The sequence below is a fragment of the Centrocercus urophasianus genome, unplaced genomic scaffold (assembly GCF_019232065.1).
Source record: "Centrocercus urophasianus isolate 14NV4802_14NV808 unplaced genomic scaffold, USGS_Curo_1.0 seq_10, whole genome shotgun sequence".
NCBI lineage: Eukaryota > Metazoa > Chordata > Aves > Galliformes > Phasianidae > Centrocercus > Centrocercus urophasianus.
The window spans coordinates 66,608,942-66,624,649 of NW_024884142.1; the positions used below are offsets into that span (position 1 = coordinate 66,608,942).

Below are 15,708 nucleotides of genomic sequence, written 5' to 3' on the forward strand. Positions count from 1 at the left end.
GGCCACTCTCTGTTACTGTTTCCATACATATTCTGTTGTAGCTCTTTGCCCTGGTGGTACAAGTACTTCTTCAGTACAAATTGGGATAACATGATCCCAGTAATCCTCAAACTACTGATGTGAGAGGGTTACAGGTTAGTTGTTATAGAAGTAATGGTTTTCCTCTGTTATTGTAAATACTGGAGCAGAGCTTCTGCAGAGATAAAGGCAGAAGCATTTGAATTAGTGTTCCATTTCACTGGAAGTACTTAATTGAAGTAGTAACTTAATTGAAGTAGTAACTCTAATTTGCAGAAATGCACTTGGTTCTTCAGAGGGTGGCAGCAGGAACTGCTAGTTAATAGTGGCTAATAATGTTTTGTATTTGGACCTTAAATGTCCATTCATGCTCCAAAATAGTGGTTGTGCTGTGTGCTGGTTTTTGCAGATGAAAAGTGCTAAGTGTTTCTTTTACTCAGTGTGAATAAGATGCTCTGTTCATGTCAAAAGCTTTCTCCCAACTGTCAACTCTTAATTGTCAGAATCTCTTCAACTTGCAATTCAATACCAGATCAGTCTGGCCACCCCTTACTTCGATAACAACTGAACCTAATGTAGGGTACATTGGTTCTACTCTGAGCTGCCTCCTATAAAAGCTTGTTCCTCACTACTACCATAGCAGGAGCCTGTGGGAAGTGGCTACCCTAGGCTAAAATTAGCATCTGTGTTTATTCCTTAAGTGTCTAAGGAAATGCTCGTATTTTTATAGGTGTCGAACACCCAGGCATTTCCAATGACATCAAGAGGAACCTCTGAAAAGCAGCCTGCTATTTTGGTACTCACAGAAAGGCCTAACCATCTAGCATTAAGTGATTTCTTTTTTTAAACTCAGTTTTATGTTTAATCTTGACAGCGGTGTAACTTTTCACTGCTGTGAGACTTAAGATATCGCATTCTGGCCTATGAGGCTAGGAGAAAATTGGTACCCAGCTGCATTAAATGCAAATAAAAAAAAAATTAAATAGTTGTGCAGTTCTGGAATTATTTTACCTAGACAGTTTCTTTAGCCTATGGAAAATATGTGTAATCAAAATTGATCTCCAGCTGTATTCCAGGATGTAGTTCTACCACACATTTTCTTCAATGGAGCCGCTGTCCACCCTTGACTCTACTCTTTGTAAATTTACAATCCCTTTTGTTTTCTGTTACAGTGATTTTAGTCTGCAGACCATATCTAATAATAGAATGGCTTGGGTTGAAAGAGACTTAAAGAGTATTTAGTTCCAACTCTCTGCCTTGTGGAGGGTGATGTTGAAATTATTGAAAGAAAAAAAAAAAAGCAGTAATTCTATTCACCTAGTTACCCCTTTTTAATGCTAAATCAGTAATGCAGTTTGTAATGCAACATGACAAGCAATTCTAGCTGTACATGTATATGCATTATGTATAATGCATGTGTCATCCACTTGGCATCATTATTAGAAGGCAAACAAAATGCCACAGTCGAGGCTGAAGATTTCTTGCTTTTCTTTTTCCTATGGTCTTCAATTCCGTACCCAAGCACAGGTATGAACGTGACTCCTTTAAGGACAGACATGCTGTAAACAAAGGACTGTGTTCTTAATTGACAAAGCATCTCACTTATCACAAAATTACCTGTCTAAACCAGTTTATGCTTTCAGCAATTTACAACTTCAATTGTTTGTTATTTACCCATCTATTCTTAGCTAAGCCATTGAGAACATGTTAGTTAAATTCTGTATCCATTTAGAATCAAGTTATCTAAAGAACCTGAGTAGTGTTTTGGGACTTAATCTGTTTGTATGACAATATCAGTAAAAATAATTTGGGAGCTCTGAAATTTTTCAGGAACTCATCTGGTTTACAGGATATTTTGAATGTTTTAGGAAATGTTACTCTATAGCTCATAAAAACATTCGAGTTTAAAACATAAGCCCAGTGTACTTAAGTAGTACCTTTAACTGCAGTCTTTTTAAAAATGTGTTCTTAAACAAAAATCAAAATTGAAGAGTGTTATTTCCTAGTCATTATGTATTGAAATTTTTGTGTAGATTACAAGCAAAACTAGATTTGTGAAACTAGATATCTACTACATAACAGTGCAAAGACACTATTTACTGTGTAAATATCTCAGGATCTGACTGTGACATCTTTTCTCCATCATGTGGTGATGTCAGAGCAATACAAAGATGTATCTGCTGGTGTATGTGCAATTCAAAAGTTTTTGAAACCTTTTGATTTTAACAAAAATATGAAAGATGTATTTTTATACTTATGGAAGTGTTTTAAAAATGAACATATTTATATCCCACTTGGATTGGTGATATTGGCCAGTTTATAATGGATTTACTTACCTGGCAATGTGGTATATAATTAGTGGGTAAAGATAGCATGGTGAAGTAAATCAACAGAAAAGCAAGGGAAAGACATTTGAAAATCCAGTCAACTAAATCCTAGATTAGCCTACTTTAATTAATCCTTCTATTTCCAGAGGGCATATCTTCAGTTCCTTCCACACTACATGGCTGTGTGAATGTTTTGTTCGTCTCATCCTAAATTGATTTAGTCATTTAAATATGCATTTGCTGAAACAAAAATGTTAACCATTACTACCTGTGATAGTTCAGGAACTTGTAGGAAACCAGGATGAGGACTCTGGGGCATAGTTGGTGAGAGAAGGAATGGAGTCTTGAATGGAGAATGGGAAGTACAGGCCATAAGAAGGCTAATTTAGCACTGATATTGCAGTAGTAATACATGTTCATTGCTTAATATGCTTAAGAGAAAGCCTCAAGCAAGATAAAGGACATACACCTCACCTTGAAAGCACGCCTGCAGATTTGTCATTGTAGATCCATCACAGTAGTCATGGTATTTTTTGGATTACCTGTGTTCCATTCTTAAATCTCACCAGGGAGTGGTAATAATAAGAGATTGTATTTTTGTTTCCTAATTAGTAAGGAATTGACCATTCTTAAAGCTGGAAAAGGAGAACAGAGGGAGAGAAAAAAACAAACAAGCAAACAGAAAATTGGCTGTCCTACAAGTTCTTACATTGCTGAAAAAGTTCCCTTCAGATCCACTGGCATTTTTACTGTGCATTACTTGCTCAACACTTATTGGATACTCTTGTTATACAGAGCATAGAACTCAGTGCTCCAGAATTAACTATTTCTGAACCATGTAGAAATGAACGAATTTCTGTTGACTCTGTAAACTGTTCAACTTTTACTTTGATATTTTGGTCCTTTGATGCGCTAAATACATTTTTCTTTCCTTCTGCTTCTGAACTTCTTAACAATTAGATCCAGAAAGTGTTCCCTACTGTAGCTGTTGTTTCTAACTAGTATTTACCTTTAAACTTGCAAAATATTACTTTGTTCAAAAGTGATACAGGAAGCACCAGAATGCAAATAGCTCATCACTCTATTAACTGTGAATGTTTTCAAGAGTGTCGGAGTTACCTTGATTGTTTTGTTCATCTGAGGTCTGTCTATGAAAACTTGTCGAGAACAAGAGAGTGAGTGCATGGAAGAGTGATGCTTTGCGAGCATGTATTGATTCAAAGTTGCAGTGTTTATTGCATGGATGATAAGAGAGTCCACTACAGCTTTTTTAGTAGAACGTTCATTTGCTGGATTCAACTTTTCGTGTTGTAAATACAGTGTCTGCGTCTGAAAATAAAAGCCACTGACCAAGAGTATTAAAAACTTTCAATTTGTACTGTTCCATTAGTCTTTTTTTCTTTTATCAGCTTTACTTCTGTTTGACAGCAGAAGGTCAGAATATGCTTGGTTCACAGATACATTTATTTTTCAGCATTTTTTTTTTTTTTTTTTTTTACTTGAAAAGTAAAAGTTCTTTTGCTAGCCAGTATCTTAAATTTGCAAAACGTAGATGAAGCTGTAAGACATTGCATAGTCACTTGATTTTAGAGGTGAAATTGGGCCCTCCTAATAATGTATTTGGAACTCTCAGTCCACAGGAATGCTTGTATTTCACCTCTACTGTGGGGTAAGGATTTTGGATGGAGGCATAAAGACATTTGACTTCTTTAAAAGAAGTTGTCCAAGAAAGCTGTGGATATGTAAGGATTCTCTGAATTCTTCAGTGTCTTTACTCGCTGTCTTACCCTCATTACAGAAAACAATTTAATACGAAGGCAGTGTAACTCAGGAATCTGTTAGTAATTTCAGAACTTCACAGAGGATACCGTTTATTTATCATTCTATAGTGCTAATCTTGTACCTTGAATATTTTAATACATTGAATTATGGTAGATAATTAAAAAAAACATTGGAGATATAAATTCTGTTATAACAAGAGTCAGCAGGGTAAATGAATGTATATTAATATACTCTTTCTTTACATAGAAGGCACAGAAAATAGAGTTATCAGAAAAGTATAACTGTAAATTATGTGATACGTATTTTTACTGAAGTAGGATGGAAATTGGAGAGGTAAAATCATTGCAAACAGCAAAGGATTTGCTCCTTATTACTCATTCTAGCTAGAATAAATTATCTGTAGCTACTACAGGACAGCAACTTGTTGCTCTTGGATGAAAAGCTTATCAAAGAGAGTGTTACTTGGATGCTGCTTGTGACCAGCTTTTTTCAAGAATTCCTGCATATTTGAATAAAGAAACTAAACTTCCAAGAAAAAACTGCCTTGCAAAATTCTGCCCCCTGGCACTGCTTAGGAAGGTGGTGAAAACATTAATTAAAAGTTTTCCAGTCTTGCAAACCTGTCTAGCTACAATATTCTGGTAGCTCCTGTATCCCAACTCATGTTAAAAAATAGCTTTGTACTGAAGTTGCACTTATAATTTATAGTGTTAGGTTGTATGGCTGGGGGAACCTTTCACTTTTAGGTCCCTCTTTTGAAACCAGGCCAGGTGAATAACTGACAAGGTTGCTAACACATGCATAGTGTCTATGAGATGAGTTGTAGTCCCAGTTTAGCTCTTGAGGGCACAGGTGTCCCCATCACTTAAATGACCAGAAATGGCAGCTTCATTGGAGATGCCCAAAACTGGTCTTATTAGAGAGAGGCTGGGGCAGTGACTTTTCATTCTGGAGGTGAAAGCTCAAACAATTTCTATTTGTAAAAATGTGCTCTCAAATTGCATCTGTGGGGTTATTCACAGTCATTGCTATTCTTAACAGTTCCCTGAGTGATATTTTTTTTTCTCCGTACCCAAATGGCTGGCACATTTTATAATTCAGGAACTGTTCAAGGAAGGAAAGATAACTGGCATGTAACTAGATTTACAGTAGTAGGTAATGGGTTTGTGCTAAACATCCAACTTTGATTTTTTTGAATGTAAAATTAACTTTGACTGAGAACAGATACTGAAGATGTGGCAATCTTTTATTTACATGACATAGCTCTATCAATTTGTTTTAATCTTTCTTACAATTCTTTCTTTACTGGGATTTTTTTCAGGGTAGCATTTGGGCACCTTAAAAGCTATGGTGAATTTTCACTGCAGTAGTGCTGTGGGATATGAAGAGTTTATGATTCTCATTATCCTTGAGACAGGAGACACTTAAAAGTACTCAACTATGTCTAACATCTGCTCCTATTGTTGTTAAGTGGTTTATGGTCCCGTATAAGAAATCATGGGTCATAAAATGCTCAGCTTTTATGTGTATATATATGTTAATTCATGTATGGTGTGATAAAGTTAGGAAGGCGATATAAGCGTCACAATTTCTTCTCGAGGATCATAATACAGACTTTGGGCACTGTATGTACACAAGGAACATGTCATTACATCCGCTTTCATTTTAATTTGCTTTGTGTTTAACTTTCTGTGACCACTCACCTGTCTACTGACTTTGATTCGTCTTTATTCTGTTGCATTTCCTCAGCTTTCTTTCTTGATTATTCTATCTTCGCCCTTCCACTTCCTTTTCTTCAATTTCTCTGCTGGATTTCCCCCAGTACTGTATATTTTTTCCTAAGCGAAATTATGGGGTAATAAAATAGGAGAGGAAAGGGAGGATCACTGCAGAAAAAAACACCCTGACAACATAGGTTTACAGCTATCTGTTACATGCCAAGTACTTGAATTACTGATTAGTAATTGTCATCTTCTAAATGATTTCTTATTTTGCAGTCTTAGGGCCCCTCTATCACAGAACCTGGAAGGAAAACAAGTTTTGGTTTTTCTCCTGTTTTAAGGCTGCAGTGTAGTTGTCAATTAGGATTGGAATCTTCCATGAATATTGTAGGAAATATGACTGGGTGAATCCAGGCAGGCATTTAGCCTATTCCTCTGCTTTCAGGCAGAAACAAGTATACTGTTCTTGACATATTTAACCAACTTGTTCTTGATAGCCTCCAAGAAGAAAGCTTCTACATTTACCCAACTGATCTCTTTCATTACTCTGCTTATAGAGTTAAAAAGTGATATAAATCTTTCTCATGCTTTCTCATGCTCGTGACTCTTCGCTAGCTTGAATGCAGAGAACTGATTTATTCTCTTCTCTGTTGTGACTTCTTAAATGGTTGAGACAAGACTTAGTCTTATTTTGAACTATTGATTAAAGATTTTTATTAGATTCTTGTCCCTTTTATTTCTATATCACTTTCTTGGGTGAGGTTTTCTTATTTGAGTGACCTGAAATTTCCAACATAGAAAATAGGTTTGGACCATAATTGCCCTACAGATTGGTCCTGAACAGTTTTTGGTTTCAAATGGGATTTTAAACATTACAAATACTCCTATTCTTAATGTCACTGTTTCTGATTGAAAATACATGTGAAATAAGCAGAATTATCTACAACCGATTAAAAAATACATGAGTAGACAACTCTATGGCATTGCTCATATTTTGAGAAGTCATATTCTCGAATCATTTAGGCACCTGCTGCTGTAAAACTTTCATAAATGATATCATCAATAGTAATGAAAAAGGAAGGAGCTTCCTGCAGGAAACAGAGCAGGAGAAGCATTATACCAGTGATCCATTGAAGTCCTGAATTCCATGAAGGCTTATCTAAATTTTCATGCTCAGAACTGATTATTCTGTTTCACACATTAAGGCTTTCATGCCTCAACATCTCTGTCTTTTCCAGACATCTTAGGTGATCTGATAAAGATATTGTCTGCCTGTTCCTAGTAAAGCAATATCGTAACTATTTTACCCCCTTCTAAAGGCCTTATGAAACCTCATCTTTATTCCTTTCATCTTTCTTGAGGACAGCGCATGCAGAAACCCGTGCTGAGTTTCCCTTTCATCTTGGTATCTCATGAGTTTTCTGTTTTATACTGCAGGATGATGTAACTTTTCTTTCAGAGGAGACAACGGAGAAAAGTCTATGATCACTTTGTAATTAATGGCTCAATAATCTTAACATTTCACAGGGTTCAGTCTTGCTGGATTATTCTTGAAGGGATATTTACATGCTCTGTTTGGTTTTGTTTGTTTTTTTAATAGCAAGCGCTGTAAAACAGACGTGCAATCGTTCAGTGCTAGGAGATAGTCACACCTTTTACAGGAAACCCTAGACTTACATAGGATTAGACCACCTGCTTTTTAAGGATTGAGGTTTCCCCAGGCCATTCCATGCAAACAGAACACAGAAGAACGCTAGCATGACTTGTACTGTATTCTGTGTGATGAATGCATCCCTTAGATGATGTCACTAATGGAAAATAAACTTAAGGAACTGGGACAATATCCCTTTAGGAGCTGATCTGCTGGTAGTGGAAAGTACATCATGCCATCTCTGACACTGTTTGTTCAGCTATATGGAGGGAGGTGCTGGAGCAGGGAGGGCTTTACTCAACTTGAGATTTGGGGATCTTGTGGTAAAGCTTCTACTAACTTTCCTTTTGAGATGGTTTAATGAGACGCTTTCTGTTGTTCCTAGGAATCTGGCTTTGAGATACTTACTGCCTGTGGTTTGACGATTTCTTTTTAATGGCTTTTTTGGAACATGCTAAGCATTTCCTTCACCTTAGACTTCTGGCATTCTTCACCAATACTTTCACTGTGCTTCATTTGGATTGTTACTGTGCTTGAGTCTATTTTAGTGCAATTGAACTGTACATGGTGAACTACCTCCCCTCTTACAGTTACTCTAGTTGTCCCGTGTTAGTAACATGTAACATATTACAAACATGTACCATCTATTGCAGTGGGAAACAAGGGGACAGTTAATGATTCAAGCCAGTAAGATGTAACATCTTAGTTGTTCTCAGTTCAGGGAAATATAGTTCTGCACTGAATGAGCAAAATGTTGAACTGCAGAAATATAATCAATGCCATATGTAGTCATTGGTTTACATAAAACTAGTTTACCAATGCTGAATGGTCTTCTGCTGTTTTGCACCTTTGTGCTCTTTTTTTGTGGGAGGGAGCAGAATTAAATATTTAAGAGAATGAGGGCCAACACAGACTGTATCTCAAGCCCAGGAAGAAACCCTGATCCTGAAGTCATTAGAATGCTGTGTGGACACAAGAGATAGGAGGTCATGTTGCAGGATCATGACTTGTTTTTTAAAACATGCATAGCAGACAGATGGGCAGCTCTTCAAGGGGGAAACCTCAGTCTTGCCTGTGGGAATGTTCTGGCAGAGCTCTCCCTAGTGCTCTTACCATGTGCTGTGAGCACAGTAATGTTCCATATAACTACAGAATGAATCACTGCATCCCATTTAGGCTGGAAGTAATGAAACCCCCCAGCTAGCACAAGCAGAGAGGAAAATTACTTTAGGAGAAGGGCTGTAAAGCACTGTCTTAAGAAACAACTCTATTAGACTGAGATAATTAGAGAGAGCGTGTGTGTATATATAAATATATTTATACATGTGCACAAACATGTTGAATGCTTATAACTGAAACAAATTGTCTACGGGTGTGGTTTCCTTCTCTGGGATTTAGAATTTAAGATCTACTTAAAATGAGTTATACTCTTCTTTTCTTAACAGATACAGAAATTATTAAGCTTCCTACTAATGCAATCTTTTTCATAAATTTCCTACATTAAAATTGGATTTTTTTTCTTGTGTTTTCTTATGTAAAGATTGCAGAAAGGCTAGACAAAAAAAAAAACCAAATGTCTTATTCAGACCAGTTGTCTTTCTGGTGCAAGGGCAAATAAGCAGGAATATGCATATTTTAGTTAATGTGATTTTTAAAACTTATGGTCACACACAGATTCGTTGGAGTTGGGAAGTGTGAAAAGTTGTGCTAACCTTTGTTAGGAGCTACATATACTATGAAGGTCATGTGTCTCTAACACTTTTTTGGGCCAGATCCACTTTTGAGTGCAAATGAGTAAATCAAATAAATCTTTCTGAAGTTGTAGGAATTATTTTCTGTGCATGTCCCCATGAAAGTTATGTGGTTATTTTGGTGATGTACATTTTAGACTGGTTGTCAGTGTCCAACTAGAAATTTACTGTGTATCTTCAGCACGTACAACAAATTGTCTCATGATCTCATGATACAGGATAACTGTATTGGAGAGGGTGGCAACCGGTGCTGTCTCAATTCTCTTTATCCCTGTAATCACAGACACATGTGAAGCTTCTTAGTGCAGTGTCTTTCTGCTTTTGCTGCTCTGAAGCATTTTCAAACATAAGTTGTCATTACACCACATGAAAATGCATGTGTGGACTTTCTCAGGAGTGTAGGACAGTTGAGCTCTCAGAGGTATCACTTTTTCTGTTAAAGCACATCCTTCATTGTGCTTGTACAGCAGTGTTTGTACCATGGAGCAGGCATGCCCTGTTATTTCTTGGCATTAGCTGCAATTGACTGATAGTTAATCGGGGTTATCTTCTTTTTCTGTCCTTTGATTGCAATTCTTCTTTTAAAGTGCTTGTAAAATTAAGTGGCCTGAGTAAATTGACAGATATATTTTTTTTCTCTGGTATTTTCTTCACAGTCACAGGTCCAAATGCTGGCAGTCTTCACAGTGAGAATATAGTTGGCACAGAATATAAACTATGCTTCCTCTTCTAGTTAGCTTTTCCAAAATGTTTCTGTGACGGAAATGGAGTTTTAATGCACTAAGAGGAAATTTGAGGGTCTGCAAATTTTTTGGCTTCCTGACTTACATCCCCTCCTCTGTAGTCTCTTACCCAATAATGTCAGCTAAGTTTCTCTGGTAGTAATAGATGTAGAAAGGAGGGATTTGTTTGTTTGTCTTTTGTAGAGTCATTCATGGTAAGTAAATTCTAAAAAGAAATATCTAGATATCTAGCTTTCTAATTACTTACGGTTTCTGGTATTCAACTTGGTGCCTCCAGTCCTGCCTTCTTTCTCTGAGCAATCTGATACTCTGAGATGCGTCCAGCAGAAAAAGGAATTTGCTTTGTGTAAGTCATTTAATAGCTTTTAAATCCCAATGGATTACAAAGTTGAAGGATCCTGTATGCTGGCTGTATCTTGATCTTCAGAACTTAAACGTGCTTTGAATTGCTTCTTAATAGCTATTAATAGAACTGTTAAAATCAAAGTGGTGAGAATTCAGGTTTGGAACAAGTGGTGTCACGATGAGAAGGGAAGGATGAGGTGTTAAATGAAATGTGAATTGTGGAAAGTGTTAAAATTTGTGAGTGAAATTTAGCGGTAGCTTTAATACTTAAGTCAACTGATTGCATCACTGAAACAAATGGTAAATGTTTCCTTAAGTAATATTCCTATAACTATCTTTAAGTAAAGAAAGTGAGCCAACGTGGAAGGTACCAGGCTCTGAAGCCATACACAGAAGAGTGCTGTAATGTTCTGCTTTACACTTTCCATGAGACACGAAGGGATAGCAGCATTTCAGAGGTAGGAGTGCACTGGGCAAACGATGAAGAACTGCAGTGTAGATAAAAGATCTAAATCTCTTATTGTAGATACAGAAAACAAATCTGGACTATACAAATACAGGTAGTCTAAATAAAGAACTTGTGTAGAGTGCTTCAGCAGAAGTTGATTTGTCTTGTGAATGGGGGCATAGTAGGTAACTCCAAGTTCATCATTCAGAATGCTACAGGTCGAATGATACACCCCAGTGTTGCTAAAAACAAATGTAAATAGCGTACAGATGTAAAATGGCAGCAAAAAAAAAAAAAAAAAAAGAGACTGATATAAAATTGTTTATTGAAAGCAGCTTGACTGAGCAGTGGTAGCATCTCTGTTTATATCATGGCAATGCTGGGTGTCTTCATAAAATGATCAATATTGAGGAAAAGTGTGGAATGTGCAGATCAGGAGAGAAGTAATGCTGTCCGGAGATTGTCTTATTACCTAGAGATTCCGCTGAGTGCTGGAACATCCAGTGTAAATTTTTAATTCTTCCACCAAGATTCAGTGAGCTTCTGTGACTCAATGCTCCTATTTTTCTGCACTAAATATGATGAGCAAATTTTCTATTCTGCTGTTGGGTGTGAAGTTGTGCTCATTCTTTCTGTCATGGTGATCTCAAAAGGCTTACTGCGATTATTTGAATTTGGCACTCTGCAGCCTATCCTTTTTGACTGCCTATATCCCCAGTATATTCATTACATCCTGCATTTTGCCTGTAAAATGTCATCACAAAATGACCGCAGTTCCCATCACGCTGGGGGAAAATATTGTATTTTGGTCACTTGGTAGGTGCCCAGCTGATCCTTTAAGTGGAATAAAGATTAGGAACCTGAAGAAAAAAAAAATGCAGAGATGAAGCTTCAGGTACCAGAACAATGCATGTGTCAGGCAAACTGTTCTGTATCACTGTGGGAGCTCTGAGACAAGCATCCAGCAAGCTGCAAGAATCCTCTGTCTGCACTGAATCAAAGAAAACAACAATGAAAATGTTATAGATAGAATGTTGCACTTTTAAGAGCAGACCAGTTTTGAATATTCTTTGTGTATCATAAATACCATAGTAAGTACGAAATCTGACCACTATATCATGATTTAGTTTCAAGGAAGGTTTTTGTGTTTGTTTATTGCTCTTTCCTGTTCTGTTTCTGGGATCAAAAATTAAATAGTCTCATCAGCAGATGAGAAGAAAGGAGGCCAAACAAAATTTTGCAGTGAAAATGGAGATTTAGGTTACCTTTTAATTTTTGAAGTAATTGCATTAGAAGTTCTTAAATTTGCAAACAATGCAGTGCAATATTGCTTCTTTTAATTAAGCAATTATTTGCATCTTCATGAAAATCTACAGGAAGGGTCATAAGGAGGATGCAGGAAACTACAGGCCTATCAGCCTGACTGAGGTGCCAGGGAAGCTTATAGAACAGATCATCTTGGGTGAGATCACATGGCATCCTGGCTTGTGTTAGAAACAGTGCAGCCAGCAAGAGCAGGAAAGTGATCATCCCCCTGTAGCTCTGGTGACACTGTACCTCGAGTACTGTGTTCAGTTTGCGGCACCTCACTGCAAGAAAGACACTGAGGCCCTGGAGCTTGTCCAGAGAAGGGCAAGAAAGCTGATGTAGGAACTAGAGCACAAGTCTTACCAAGTGTGGCTGAGGGAACTGGGATTGTTTGGTATGGTTAGGGGAGACCTTTATCACTCTCTACGACTCCCTGAAAATGGAAGTTGTAATGAAATGGGAGTTGTCCTTTTCTCCCATGTAAGTAGCAATAGGACTAGAGGGAATGGCCTCAGGGTGTGCCAGAGGAGATTCAGATTGGATGTTAGGAAAAATGTATTTTCTGAAAGAGTTGTCAGGTGCTGGAATGGATTGACCAGGGAGGTGGTTGAGTCACTGTCTCTTGAAGTGTTGTACTAAGGAACGTGATTCAGTAGGGAAATATTGGTGGTAGGTGTATGGTTGAACTAGATGATCTTGGAGGTCTTTTCCAACCTTGGTAATTCTATGAAAATCTGATAAGAATTTTGAACTCAGTGACGTATAAAATGATTGGGTGTTGTACATCCAGATTTCTTAGACAGCTATGGAAGTTTCTGTTCATTATTTACTCAAATGGCTTAGCAATTGTTTTGGAAAATGTGATGTCAATAAGGTTTTAATTATTTATTTGTTTTTATTTACTTTTACAGACGTTTACAGCTTGGTGCAATTCCCACCTCAGGAAAGCAGGCACACAGATTGAGAACATTGAGGAGGACTTCAGAAATGGCCTCAAACTGATGCTGCTCTTGGAAGTTATTTCAGGTTGGTTTAAGTTTGCCACGTTTGCTTCTCCATTGTTCAGAAATGCAGTCACCAAGCTACACTGAAAATGCTTCTGAATGGGATGGGAATAGCTCATGTTCTAGGTACACAATGAGAGTGAAGAAGGAAAACAAGTTTTTTTTTTATGAGATTTTGGTGGAGAAGGTTTTAAAATGATCGGTTTTTTTGAAATGGAGAGTCATATTTTCTAAAATAATTGGTTTTCATGGTCATCTAAGAATGTAAATTCAACCAAGCATGTCAATTTATATTCTGAAATTGGCTGATCTACTGCCCTGAATAGGGATTCATGGCAGTTAAGTTAATTAGTTAAAAGCTATCAATCTTGGTCACATTTGAGAGGATGCTAGGCTACTCTGGATAGAGTCCAGGTTTTCTTTACAGTTAGGCAAGTAATGGTGGTGAGAATATCCTTCCCTCTGATTGGTGAAGTACTGTAAAGTAGATGGTAACACTGAAATAGAGTTCTAGACACAGTAATCACTTGCATGCTTTCCAGATGGTTTTCAGTGTTCAAATCACGCTCGTTCTTGAGTTCCACTCACTTGAGTGTCTGTAGCCAAGTGCATACAACAAAAAGCACATTCGTTTTGTTATCCTGTAGGGGAAAGGCTACCGAAACCAGACAGAGGGAAAATGCGCTTCCATAAAATTGCTAATGTCAACAAAGCTCTGGATTACATCGCCAGCAAAGGAGTGAAACTTGTGTCCATTGGTGCAGAAGGTATGTAATAGAGCTTGATGGTGGGCCTAACTTAGGTTTTAAGCACTCACATTGCAGAAGTCTTGATAGAGACCCTGGTTCAAATTGTGCTAGCTATCTATGTGTGACTCAAACAGCCCTTAGTACTGATGGCTGGCTTATATCTCTGAAAGAACAAGAGATGGAAATGTGTGGATACCTGAGGAGAGTAGGGGCATGATTGTGCTCTAAGATTTGTTTCTCTTTGAAGTTAAATTGACTTGTCTGTAATTGTTTTAGTGGGTGTTTAAATGACAGTTTGTTCATTTGGAGCTTTACTTTTTTCCTATATGTTATCAAAAATAAATGTTAGAAAGAGAAGGTTGGATTCTGGAGTATGCTTTATTGAATCTAAGATTTTTTTTTACCATTAGGAGCTGGGACTTATTTCCATTTCATTGTGTGCATGGGAGGTATGCTTCTAAGATTCAAATGTAGAGTTAAGGGAGTGATCAAAAGAAATTCTAGCGTCCTGAAAGACTGAACATAATAAGAAAGTGGGGTGGAATTTGTTAAAGTTGTTACTTCGTTGATGTTCTGCTGCGCAAGTATTATATATATAAAAACACGTAGCTAGCTAAATTCTGGTAAATGTAAACTGAGCAAAGGAAGACAGGCTCTGACTGCAAGTGAACCTAGGCCTTCCATGAGATTCAAATGATGTTATAAAAAAATACAAAGCACAGAATTGCGGGGATTGGAAGGGACCTCAAGAGATTGAGTCCAACTCCCTGCTAAAGGAGGTGCTTTACAGCAGGTCACTCTGATAGGCGTCCAAGTGGGTCTTCAGTGTCTCCATAGGAGAACCCATCACCACTCTTTGCCAGTGCTCCGTCACCCTTACCTTAAGGAAATTCTTTCTCATGTTAGTACAGAACTTCCTATTTTCAAGTTTTAAGCTATTACTCCTTGTTCTATCAGTGTACCACCAAGAAGAGTCTGGCCTCATCCATTTGCCTCCCACCTCCCTTTAGATATTTCTGAACATTAATTAGGTCCCCTCTCATTCTTTTTTTTCCCCTTTCCTCATATGGGAGGTGCTCCAGGCCTTTTATCACCTTTGTGGCCCTCTGTTGGTCTCCTTCTGGGAGATCCCTGTCTTCTTTGAACTGGGGAACCCAGAATTGGACACAGGAATCCAAATGTGGCCTCATGAAGATAGGGAAGATCACCTGTCGGGCTGCTGGCTGTGTTCTTTATGGCTGTAGAATTATCTGGTCCATGCATCTGTAAAAGCAATGGAAGAATCTACTAGCATTCGATGATTCTACAACAGATTTACCTAGCCCTCTGTAAATATGTTATGGCTTTGGATCCAGTGCTCCAAACTCCGAAAGAAATGGAATTTCTCAGGGCAGAGCATTTGGACTGTCTGGACTCACCCTTAATTCGTTGGTGTCTGAAGCGTGTGAGCCATCTGAGTCCAAAACCATGCCATCTATTTTCAGACACATAACAGGAACATTTTTGGGACTATTATCGTTAGTGGGTGTTGTAGTTTAAATTCATAGTGGTCAGCCAAGCTCCATGCACCCACACTCTCTTGCTCCAACCAATAAGATGGGGAAGAGAATCAACAAGACAAATGTGAGAAAACTCGGTGGGTTGTGATGGCAACTGTTTAACAGACAAAGTAAAAGCTACGTATGCAAGCAGAGCAAAATAAGGAATTTGTTCACTACTTTCCATTGGTAAGCAAATGTTTAGCTATTTCCAGGAAAGCAGAGCATAATAGTTACTTGGGAAGGCAAATGCCATAACTCTGAATGTCTCTGCTTACTTCTCCTTTCCCTGTAACTTTTATTGTTTGAACATGCCACCATAT

General features: G+C 37.6%; 1 protein-coding gene across 1 annotated transcript in view; it reads left to right on the forward strand.

The window, feature by feature from the left end:
* ACTN2 (actinin alpha 2) overlaps nucleotides 1–15,708 on the forward strand; it is a 63,950-nt gene that overhangs the window by 9,281 nt on the left and 38,961 nt on the right. Inside the window, exons 2-3 of the mRNA XM_042819805.1 lie at nucleotides 13,006–13,120; nucleotides 13,746–13,865. Coding sequence (XP_042675739.1) covers nucleotides 13,006–13,120; nucleotides 13,746–13,865 — 235 coding nt within the window. The remainder of the gene's footprint in view (nucleotides 1–13,005; nucleotides 13,121–13,745; nucleotides 13,866–15,708) is intronic.